The sequence below is a fragment of the Trichechus manatus genome, unplaced genomic scaffold (genome assembly GCF_000243295.1).
Source record: "Trichechus manatus latirostris isolate Lorelei unplaced genomic scaffold, TriManLat1.0 scaffold00072, whole genome shotgun sequence".
Taxonomy (NCBI): Eukaryota; Metazoa; Chordata; class Mammalia; order Sirenia; family Trichechidae; genus Trichechus; species Trichechus manatus.
The window spans coordinates 184,351-196,202 of record NW_004444008.1 but is presented as its reverse complement, the minus strand read 5'-3'; the positions used below and the strand labels follow the sequence as shown (position 1 = coordinate 196,202).

General features: G+C 42.4%; 1 protein-coding gene across 4 annotated transcripts; it reads left to right on the top strand.

Annotated features, from left to right (window-relative positions):
* The first annotated feature begins 10 nt into the window (after window positions 1-10).
* Window positions 11-10,045, top strand: CCDC127 (coiled-coil domain containing 127). 4 transcript variants are annotated; one of them, XM_023734810.1, is made up of 4 exons: window positions 11-188; window positions 296-1,530; window positions 2,145-2,275; window positions 8,191-10,044. In XM_023734810.1, exons 3-4 carry the CDS (start codon window positions 2,155-2,157, stop codon window positions 8,850-8,852), a joined length of 783 nt encoding a protein of 260 aa, XP_023590578.1. In that variant the 5' UTR covers window positions 11-188; window positions 296-1,530; window positions 2,145-2,154; the 3' UTR covers window positions 8,853-10,044. The 4 variants fall into 4 exon arrangements, with proteins under 4 accessions (XP_023590578.1, XP_023590577.1, XP_023590576.1 ...); XM_023734809.1 differs by having other exon boundaries at window positions 1,320-1,534; window positions 8,191-10,043; XM_023734808.1 differs by having other exon boundaries at window positions 296-1,534; window positions 8,191-10,043.
* Window positions 10,046-11,852: the final 1,807 nt, after the last annotated feature.

Sequence of the window (11,852 nt, the reverse complement as noted above, 5' to 3'; positions counted from 1 at the left end):
CACTGCGCCTGCGCTAAGCGGATCGGCTGACCCGGGACCCAGCAGTGAGGGACTCGCGGGCGGAGGCCCCTGCGGTGAAAGACCGGCGGGCGGAGGTCCTGGTGCTGAGGGTACGCGGAGGAACCGGCGGGAGGAGGCCTCAGCGCTGAGGGACCAGCGGAAGAGGCTCCGGCGCTCTCAGCCCGGAGGTAGGTCGGGGCGCTCGGTGGCCGGGGCTGCCCAGGCGGTTTTCGGGGCTGGGGTCCGCGCATCGGCATTTCTGAAAGTCCCCTGGGTGATTCTGGTGTGTTGCCAGGTGCAGGTCACAATCTCCGAGAACTTTCCTCCGCCGGTGACCGGCGGCAGGAATGACCACAGATGGAACTCCCCGCAGGGACCCGCCTCGCAGCCCTCCGCGGCCTCCTGTCAGAATCTGACCGGCGGTCATCCCGTTAGGACTTCCCGTCGGCTGCTGGGGTGCTCAGAACCGAGATTTTCAGGGGCGGGGGAGTCAATTCTAAAGGCGGTGTGAACCTTTGGCTTACATGTCTTTTCACTAACGTCTCCCTGATTTTACCTCTGGGTCAGGTAATATCTTTATTTTCCTGACGTGCTTACGGAAACCCTGGTGGCGTAGTGGTTAAGAGCTACGGCTACTGACCGCTGTCGATCAGCAGTTCGAATCCACCACACGCTCTTTGGTAAACCATATGGGCAATTCTGCCCTCTTCTTTAGGGTCACTATGAGTCGGAATCGACTCGACTGCAACGGGTTTGTTTTCTGGTTCTTGAACACAATCTTCATGAATGTGATTTTGATACATTTTATTGAGTAAGTTTACACAGATCATTTCCATTTTATTAACTTTTAGGTTGCTTCCAAATGTTCACTATTTTAGATAACACCATAAAGATTATAGTTGCATAAGGGTTTATTTTTATTAACGATTATTTACTTAGGCTGTATGCCCCAGAAGTGGATTTTACTGGCTTGGGGAAAAGAAATATGATACTTCCCAGATGTTTATTGAAAATACTTAGTTTTAGTACGTTCAGATACTTAATTTTGTTATTCTATGGTTACCACAGGCCCCTTAATATTAAGTTACGAGCCATATGTTTTTTGGCGTTTCTTTACTGCCTGTCATAATTTTGTATCTTTACAATTGAAAGAAGTATTTACTTAAAAACATATTAAAATTTTAAGAAATTGAATTAAATTCCTTTTTTCTTATGTGCTCTGTGATGAATGTTTTTTAATGAGTATGTATCACTTCTGGCAATCCCAGAGAAATGAGCTAAAAGCTCTCACGATTCTGCTCTGAAAATGCTCAACCTAGTGTAGGTACTTGGAGTCGTCGGGTAGTGCCGATGGTTAAGGAGCTTAGCTGCTCACTGAAAAGTTGGAGGTTCCAGTCCATCCAGAGGTGCCTCAGAAGAAGGGCCTGGCAGTCTACTTCTGAAAAAATCAGCTATTGAAAACGCTGTGGATCACAGTTCTACTGACACTCCTGGGATCACCGCGAGTTGGAGTTAGCTTGACAGCAACTGGTGGGTAGGTTCTTAGGAAATTCGTATTAACATTAGACCCCCGCCTCATTACTGCGCATGTACAGTGGCCTTAAGCAGAATATCTGTGATCTTGGTGATCATCACCTCCAGTGTAAAACAGTCTTCTCCGGCACTGTCTCCACTCCACACGCACACATTCTGTGCCTATGGGAGATGCTCTTCACTGCCTGAAGCAGCTAGTCTTTTCACACCTTCCTGCCTGCCTCACACTACTTCTGCTGGAAGATCCCTTCCTTCTGTCTCTGCCTGCTGAAATGATGATTGTCTTTTAAAATAGCTCATATAAAACAGTAAGTACAGTGATATCCCACTTCTGTTGAGTTGATAAATCCTTGTATACAACCATACTTTTAACCATATATATGATAGAAAACTTACCCCATTCTGCCTGTATTTGAGTTATTTGGGACATTTCTGTCTCCCCCACTTTACTCCACTAGACTGTAAACTGCTTTTGTCTAAAGTCTTGTTTTTCTCCAAATCCCGCAGGGCTCAGTGCTATGCTGCATATAGGTAGATGATATAGTGATATAATTGTAACATAGGTATTTTATTCCTTTTATATGGTTAATGTTTTTATCATTTACTTTAAGGTATATCTCAATGAATAACTTAAATGACCCTCCAAATTGGAATATCCGGCCCAATTCCCGGGCTGAAGGGGGTGATGGAAGCAGATGGAATTATGCCCTATTGGTTCCGATGCTGGGATTGGCTGCTTTTCGTAAGTCATGCTTTTCATAACATTTACATTTTCTGGGCTGAATGTGGAGCACTGCTGAGGGAGGCAAAAGGTGGGGGACATGTATGCGAGTGTACACCCTACTTTCCATCTCAGACAGTGGAGTCTTGGGCAGATTACTTAATCCTTCTGAGCCTCAGTTTCTCTGTCCAAGGGAGGTGGCTAATCACACTTACCGTAAATCACTGGAGAACTAAATAAGATGAATAATTACAAGCATTTTGTGTGGAGTGTGTTTTAGTAAGTGTTAGCTCCCTTTCAGGGTTTCACTGCTCTGAACGTGGCTCTCTTGCTTCACTTGCCATCACAAAGAGTGATGGGGAGGAATAAAGCACAAAGGAAAACCAGTTTTGGACATCTGTTTAATGTTTGGGAAATCAGTCAGTCTTTGGTAGACTTCATCCATGAAACCAGAAGTTCTCACTAGTTTGAATTAACTTTGTACTGCTTCTGGGAATTTACCAGTCATATACAGATTTACTATTCTGGCCCTTAACTACATCCACTGTATGATAAATTTCCTGATGTTCGGGAGTTGGTTGCTTTTATATTTTTTCACATCCCATGGTTTTTGGTTGGCACTTAAGAATTTGAGTACTTGAATAATCAAATGGAAGAAAAGCAAAAACGGCCTTCTATTTGTAGTGATATTTTTTATATGTGGCTTTTTACGGGCCAAGATTTCTTGGTCCAACAGGTTTAACATAGAAGCAGAGGCTGACAAGAGCAGTTATTTATAATTCGGTAGATCTGCACTGGGCTCTGCTTCTTCGTGAAAGACAGGCTGATCCAAATCCACCCCTAAGGACATTGCCATTTAAACGCTCACTAGCCTGCAGTCTTGCAAAACACTTGGAAAGACTACCTGTTGCCCGTGGCTAGGGTGATAAATTTCTACCTTGGTAAATGAATCGAAAGGCTTAAAGTTACATTGAATAATGTAATAATTAATTGGTATTGAGATTTCGAGAGGCCCTGAAATGACTTTCATTTTCCATTTGTTTTTCAGATCACCTCTAGCTTTTATAATCTTTCATAATAACCTTTACTTTGAAATTCTTGCCTTCCTTCTGTACTTTTGAAATGATGTTCTCTGTTCCTTAGAAAGGTTGAGGAATGTTTTATCTTGGTTATTTTGCTTAGGTGATGTCATGAGAGATAACTTCTGACTTTGAATTCTTATAAGGATTTCCTAAAAATGTGTTATTACATGTTGAGAAGTTATATTGTAAGATACGGCGTTAATCATTCCTCTAGCATAGTCTAGAAGTAAAGGTAGAATACTTGATAAACATTATTGGCCGATTTATTGATGAGAGAGGCTAGTTTTAGCTTGATCATTTAATATGCTGGCTTATATAACCTTTAACACAGTATAGAGATCAGTGTAAATAAGCCTGCTTGAAAGAGCAATAATCCCTGGCAGAAATTCTTACCCTGGATAGCTCCCCTGATGAAATGCTTGAAAGGTAATTTCTTCACGATAAGAGTTTGGGTGGCTGGGGAAATGAGGCTTAAGCCAACATCCATTGGGAAAATGTTGAGTATTCCAGTCTTTTGGCAAATTTCTCTCTTCTCCACACATCTTCTATCATCCTGTTTTTCCTGCAAGGAGCCCTCGTGGCACAGTGGTTAAAGTGCTCAGCTGCTAACCAAAATGTCGGCGGTTCGAACTCCCCAGCTGCTCCGTGGCAGAAAGATGTGGCAGTCTGCTTCTGTAAAGATTTACAGTCTTAGAAACCCTGTGGGGTCAGTTCTCTGTCACATTGGGTCACTATGAGTGGAAATCAACTTGATGGCAATGGATTTGGTTTGGTATTTTTCCTACTTTTCTCTTAACTTTCCTATTTCTTCCCCATCTCCTTGTTTTCTTCTTACCTCTCTTGCATGCCCTTACCTCTTTTCTTTCCCGTCCTGGAAACGACATAGTCTTCGAGCTGGAAGGGGCTGGTAAAGTTCATTTAGTCCAACTCTGTTTTTTTTATTTAACTTTTTATTTTAACTATAGATTTACATACAGTTGTAATAAATAATACAGAGAGATCCCATGTACCCTTTATCCATGTTCCCCCAGTGGTAAAACTACAGTACAATATCACAACCAGGATGTTTCCATCATAAATATCCCTCACGTTACCCATTTATAACCACTCAGACCACCCTCCCACCTTATCTCCTTCTTAACCCTTGTCAACTACTAATCTGTTCTCTATTTGTATAATTCTGACATTTCAAATATGTTATATAAATGGAATCATACAGTATATAACCTTTTGAGATTGGCTTTTTTTCACTCAGCATAATTCTCTGGAGAGTCATCCAGGTTGTTCAGCGTATCAGTAGTTCCTTTTTTTATTGTTGAGTAGTATTGGATGTAGCACAGTTTAACCGTTCAACCATTGAAAGACATTTCGGTTGTTTCCAGTTTGGGGCTATTATGAATAAAGCTGTTGTAAACATTCATGTACAGGTTTTTGTGTGAACAGAAGTTTATATTTCTCTGGAATAAATGCCAAGAAATGCGATTGCTGGGTCATATGGTAGTTGCATGCTAAGTTTTTTAAGAGACTGTTTTCCAGAGTGGCTGTACCATTTTACCTTTTCATCAACAATGTATGAGTGGTCCAGTTTCTCCACATCCTTGCCAGCATTTCATGTTGTCACAATTTTTTATGTTAGCCATTCTGATAGGTATGTAGATCGACTGCTAACCTAAAGATTGGCAGTTTGAACCCGTCCAGCGATACTATGGAATGAAAGGCCTGGCAATCTGCTTCTGTTAAGATTACAGCCAAGAAAACCCTTTGGAGCAGTTCTACTCTGTATCACATGGGTTGCTGTGAGTTGCAATGGACTTGACAGCAACTAACAATGACTGATGGTATTTTATAGTTTTTCAGTGTTTGAAGACTTTCCTGTTATCTTTTTGTTACTGATTTCTAGTTGGATTCCATTGTGGTTGAAGAATACACTCTGCATGACTTCTGTTCTTTTAAATTTGTTGAGGTTTGCTTTATGGTCTTGTATATGGTCTATCTTGGTATACGTTCTATAGACACTTGAGAAGAATGTGTTTTCTGCTGTTGTTGAGTGGAGCATTCTAGAAATGTCAGTTAGATTCTGTTAGTTGATGGTGTCGTTGAGTTCTTCCGTATAGTTATACTATCTTGCTGATTTTCTATATAGTTATACTATCAGTTGTTGAGAGAGGGATATTGAAGTCTTCAATTATAATTTTGGATTTGTCTATTTCTCCTTTCATTTTTATTGGTTTTGCTTTACATATTTTGCAGCTCTGTTGTTTAGCGCATACACGTTTAGGATTGCCATCTTTCTGGTGGATTGACACTTTTATTATTATATAACATTTCTCTCTGTCTCTGTTAATTTTCTTTGCTTTGAAGTCTACTTTATCTGATGCTGATCTACTTCCAAAAAATCTACCACTGAAAACCCTGTGGAGCACAGTTCTACTCTGACACACATGGGGTCACCAGGAGTTGGAAGTGACTCCACAGTAACTGGTAACTAGTTTTATTTGTTATTAATATAGCCACTCTTGCTTTCTTTTGTTTGATGATTTCACGATGGATCTCCCTTCTTTTATTTTCAACCTGCCTGCACTGTTATATGTAAAGTAAGTTCTACACAGCTCCAGTATTTCCATCTGCCTGGAGGCCATTTTCACTGGATGTGTTGTTGCCACCTCCAGCTCTACAAGCTTAAAACCAAACTCCTCATTTCCCAACTCAAAGTATTTTCTAGTCCTATTTCAGTTGATAACCCAAAAACAACCTTTGCCAAAGAGCTCACAGGCAGGGCACTGACCAGTAAAGAAACAAATGCAGTATAATTTGAGAAGCTTTCAAAGGTATGCACAAGGGATGTGAGGAGAAGAGAGGAGGGAAGGGCTAGTTGAGTTTTGCGGGCAGTCACGGAAGGCTTCATAAAATAAGTGAATTTGAGCAGAGTCTGGAAGGCTGATTAGGAGTTGACCTAGTGGACTGGGTAGGAAAGGTCATTCTAGTTAGAAGGAATAGGTGCAGGAGGGGACATCACATGTTTTGATAGCTGTTATTTTCAGGAATCAGATGTGCCCGGACCAAACCAAACCAAACAAAACCTGTTGCCATTGAGTCGATTCCAACTCATACACTATAGGACAGAGTAGAACTGTCCCCATAGGGTTTCCAAGGAGTGGCTGGTGGATTCGAACAGCCAACCTTTTGGTTAGCAGCTGAGCTCTTAACCACTGCGCCATCAGGGCTTTGATGTGCTGGAGTAGAATTTATATCAGGGAGAAGCTGGAAAAGTCCACAGGGACTAAATGGAAGTCGAGGAATTTATTCTGCAGTCATGCAGAGCCATTGAAGTTTTTTTAAGACTAGGAATGGTATCTGATTGACATCATGCTAGTGGGGATGTGAAGGATAAGGAGGGTGGGTGGAAGAGCCGGCTAGAGGGGAAGGGGAAGGGAGACTAGAGCAGGGAGCCACTCCCTGCTTTGCTCACACAAAGAGACAGTTGATATTAGGGACTAAATAAGATTCCTAAGGGACCTGGGGAAAAGAGAACCAAATGGCAAGGAGCACACCTTGGGTGTTGGTAGAGGAAAAGGACCCAGTGCAAGCAGCAGCGATAAAGAAGTAGGAAGAGAACCTGGGAAGCTGATAGAAACTGCAGTGGTTCCAAGAGGGGGAGGCAGGGTGTTGAATACAGTGTAAAAAATAGCTTTAAATTCAGTCATTAAAATGGTATTGATGACCTTGCGAGAGCCATTTCAGTGGTAACAGAGGAAGGAAGCTGGATTGTCAGGGGGTTGAAGGAAGTGGGTGGTCAGGATAGAAGGAGAGAATTCTGTGAGAGCAGCCTGGCTACACTGTGAGATCTTGGTATAAACACTGCTTTAAACTCTGTAAACTGTTGCCCTTGTTGGCTTTTGGGCCTCAGGCTTTCGAATGTTTCTGAACAGACTTTCTGTTCTCCAGGGGACTCACATCCATGCTGCTTTCAGCATGCACAGGCTGAACAAACATTTTCAGGCACATTGCTCCAGCATTTATTAAACTCAAGCAACGGCCTCACTTGAAGATGCAGTAGATTTCCTGCAGCACTGAAAGATCGCTGTACTGCCTTTTGTTTCATTAGTGAAGCACACCTAACCCTCGTTGTTACTGGGATGCGGAGAGAGCTGATGACTCCTCATGAAAGGAGCATCCAGAATTTAGCAGGCTTTTGCGGGCACTGAGACTCCCTGTCTGTGTCCTGGGATCCATGGGGCACTGGGTTTCTCCGCACAGCAGAGGACAGAGGCAGGCTGCTCTTCAGTTTGTCAGGCTTACCCCTCCACTCCCCGCACTCCTGCCCCAGTGTGTGTGGTCTCCAGCTTGGGGAAAGCGGGCCAAACCATGCCTAGAGGTTGCACTTCTCATCCACCTTATTTTTGTGCACCCCCATCAGAGCACAAGCAGGCATCTTGGGCTTGAGCTGAACACAACTGAAAATTGACTCAATTCTGCAATAACCTGGCCAATAGTATTGAAGCCTACCCATATTCATTTTTTAAATTTTGCCTGGATACCTGGGGGCACTGGGACAAATAGTGGTAGGCTTAAGAGCAAGAGGAAGCAGTTGTAGATTTTCTTAGAATCTTAGAAGACTGAGGGGGGAACTCTCTTGTCATATTTGTCTTTTAGTCCCATACAGCCCTTGCCTGATTTTAAGGTAACTGCATGTAACACTCCACACATACAAAGTGTTGTGGTACCTTGGAGGTTTTAAGCTTTTTTTGAAATGCTGTCCTTGGCTGCTTTGTGTTTTCTTTAAATAAAGATTACAGAACTTCAGCTTTGCGTTTCCATTCTGTAATATTTTTCTCCCCCATTTACTCATATCAGGTTGGATTTGGTCTAGGGAGTCCCAAAAAGAAATAGAAAAGGAGAGAGAAGTATTCCATCAGAGAACAGCTGCTTTCCAACGGGATCTTGAGGCCAAGTACCATGCGATTATCTCAGAAAACCGCCGTGCCGTCGCACAGCTGTCTTTGGAACTTGAAAAGGAACAAAACAGAACAGCTAGTTATCGGGAAGCCCTTATCTCTCAGGGCCGCAAGTTGGTAGAAGAAAAGAAGCTTCTGGAACAGGAACGGGCTCGGGTCATGCAAGAAAAGAGGCAGTTGCAGCCCTTGAGAAGTGCATACCAGAGCTGCCTGGAAAGGGAAGAAGACTGGCAGAGGAGAGCCAGGCTGCTGCTGAAGGAGTTTGAAGATGCTCTGACAGAGAGACAGAACATCTACTGCAGCCTGGTCCTCCCTCGCAGCAAGCGGCTGGAAATAGAGAAGAGCCTGCTGGTCCGTGCGTCTGTTGACCCGGTTGCTGCTGACCTGGAGATGGTGACCGGTCTAACTGACATATTTAGACACGACACATACTGTGGGGATGTCTGGAACACCAACAAACGCCAGAATGGGAGGCTCATGTGGCTGTACCTCAAGTATTGGGAGCTGATTGTCGAACTGAAAAAGTTTAAGAGAGTAGAGAAAGCCATACTGGAAAAGTGAGACAAAAATGGAATGGAACTTCTGTTAATGACTGAAGGCCATTTGGGGGTATCCAGAGTGTCCTCCGTTTCTTCAGCAGTGTGTCTTCCCTGTTAGGCCTCTTCAGCTAGTGAGGGTACAGTTTCTTTGGAGAATTTTTTAAGCTGTCAGTATTTTATTTAGTTGAACTATAATCTCCTGTTTTAGTTCTGGGGTAAAAGTTGTTTTTTAAAAAAGTAAAATACAGTGTTGATCTCAACATAAGTACTTTTTTGGTCTGTTTTTATCACTCCCTAAATAAATTATGTTTCTTCCTTGAATTATTTTTCTATCTCCCAAAGTTACACTTAGAAACTGTCAGATTATGGATAAAACGGCCCAACAGATGGTAATAAAAAGTAGGAACATTATATTGTCAAGGTTTTATATGGTTTTGAAGATCTCTCCCACTCCTCCAAAGGAAAAGCAAACAAAAATCAAAACCCACCAAGTGTTTTTGTATGCAGTTGGTACCCTGTAGTATCTGTTTGGAATTTGGCTATGTCTGTGTTTGATATACAGATAGTTATCAGCAATGATGTATAATAAAGAATGCTTGCCCGTTAAAAGTAATAATGCCATTTTTATTTATATGATTATTTACTCATTACAAAATTTTTTATAAATACATTGTCTTGGTTTTTACCACAAACTGAAAGGGAGGCAGGGCACTTACGACCCCATTTCTCGTGGAACCAGAATAAACGAGCCTTTACTATGTGCTTTTTGCGTCTGCTCTTGAGGTGGTACTCCCTCACAATCCCACATGATGAGCACTCCCAGTGTCCTCATTTTACAGGTGAGGGAGCTGCTACTGGGGTACACAAAAGTGGAGTAACCTGCCAGGGTCACACAGGTGGTCACGTTGGAGCCGATGTGAACCCAGGCACTTTAGTTTCATAACTGTTAGCAATTTGTATACAGTTATTTAGTAAGTGGCCAAGCAGGGCCTGGAGCGAGGTTAGCCAACTGCTTTCAAATCTTGTGTTCTCCCATTCTGCCAGTCTGTCTATACTGGAATAAGATGAGCTATTAAAAATACTAAGCTTATCGAAAACTTAGTTCAATTCAGGGTAATAGTTATAACCATCAGAGCTACTCTTGGTTAAGTACATACTGTGCTGAGTCTTACATAATTTGTATTGTATGCACATGTTGTTTTCAGTCCTCAGAACCGTTCTTCATGCCAAGCTCAGAGGGCTGAAGTCAGTTGCCTAAAATGGACATGGGCCTTCAGCTCCAGAATCTTGGCCCCTGTCCCTGCTCAGAGGGCGTGATGCATCTTCACTGGCCACTCAGCGTGTCTTTCTGCTATATCACCATCACTTCATCTGATCAAAGGAAATTTCTTTAGGCAAATCTGGACTAATGTTTCTGTAGTGACCTAGTGGATTCCTGGTGGATTTTCAAAGGAAATTTCTTTAGGCAAATCTGGACTAGGATGTTTCACTAGTGACCTAGTGGATTCCTGGTGGATTATACCCTTGTTCAACAAGTTAGTTCATGTTCTGGTTCCTATTATTCCGCTGGTTTGCTGAGTGTCCTTGGATAAACCAGTTAATGCTTTTCTCTTGCTTTTATCTTTGAAATGAGGAAAATATGGTCACCCCTTCTATGGATTTCTCAAGGTGAATTGTTCAGTCTTACTCCCTTTTCTAATGTTGTCCAACATGCCTCAGCCTTGCTCCCTTCAACATTTGGATAAATATGTTCAGATAATTCACACCCATTTGGACACTGGCTCAATACTGCAAAATTAGGAAGACAAGTTTCCCACAGAGAATCAGGTGGTGGTTGTTGCTAGGCGCCATCAAGTCGGTTTTGACTCATAGTGACCCTGTGTACAACAGAACGAAACACTGCCCAGTCCTGCACCGTCCTCACAATTGTTGTTATGCTTGAGCCCATTGTTGCATCCTCCCTGTCAGTCTGTCTTGTTGAGGATCCTCCTCTTTTTCGCTGGCCCTATACTTTACCAAGCATCATGTCCTTCTCCAGGGACTGATCCCTCCTGATAACATGTCCAAAGTACATGAGACATAGTCTCGCCATCCTCGCTTCTAAGGAGCATTCTGGCTGTACTTCTGGGTCAGATTTGTTAGTTCTTCTGGCAATCCATGGTATATTCAATATTCTTCACCAGCACCATAATTCAAAGTATCAATTCTTCAGTCTTCCTTATTCATTGTCTGGCTTTCACATGCATATGAGGCGATTGAAAACACCATGGCTTGGGTCACCTTGAACACCTTAAAGAGGTCTTTTGCAGCAGATTTGCCCAGTGCAATATGTCGTTTGATTTCTTGACTGCTGCTTCCATGGGCATTGATTATAGATTCAAGTAAAATGAAATCCTTGACAACTTCAATCTTTTCACCATTTATCATGATGTTGTGTATTGGTCCAGTTGTGAGGACTTTTGCTTTATGTTGAGGTGTAATCCATACTGAAGGCTGTGGTCTTTGATCTTCATCAGTAAGTGCTTCAAGTCCTCTTCCCTTTCAGCAAGTAAGGTTGTGTATTTGCATATCCAAGGTTGTTAACGAGTCTTCCTCCAATCTAGATGCCCCATTCTTCACATAGTCCAGCTTCTCGGATTATTTGCTCAGCATACAGACTGAATAAGTATAGTGAAGGGAGGGATAGAACCCAGATGTACATCTTTTTAAACCATGCAGTATCCCCTTGTTTTGTTTGAACAACTGCCTTTTGGTCTATGTACAGGTTCTGCATGAGCACAATTAAGTGTTCTGGAATTCCCATTCTTCCCAGTGTTATCCATAATTTGTTATGATCCACACAGTCAAATGCCTCTGGCATAGTCGATAAACACAGGTAAACATCTTTCTTGTATTCTCTTTCAGCCAAGATCCATCTGACATCAATGATATCCCTCATTCCACGTCCTCTTCTGAATCTGACTTGAATTTCTGGCAGTTCCCTGTCAATGTACTGCTGCAACTGCTTTTGAATGATCTTCAG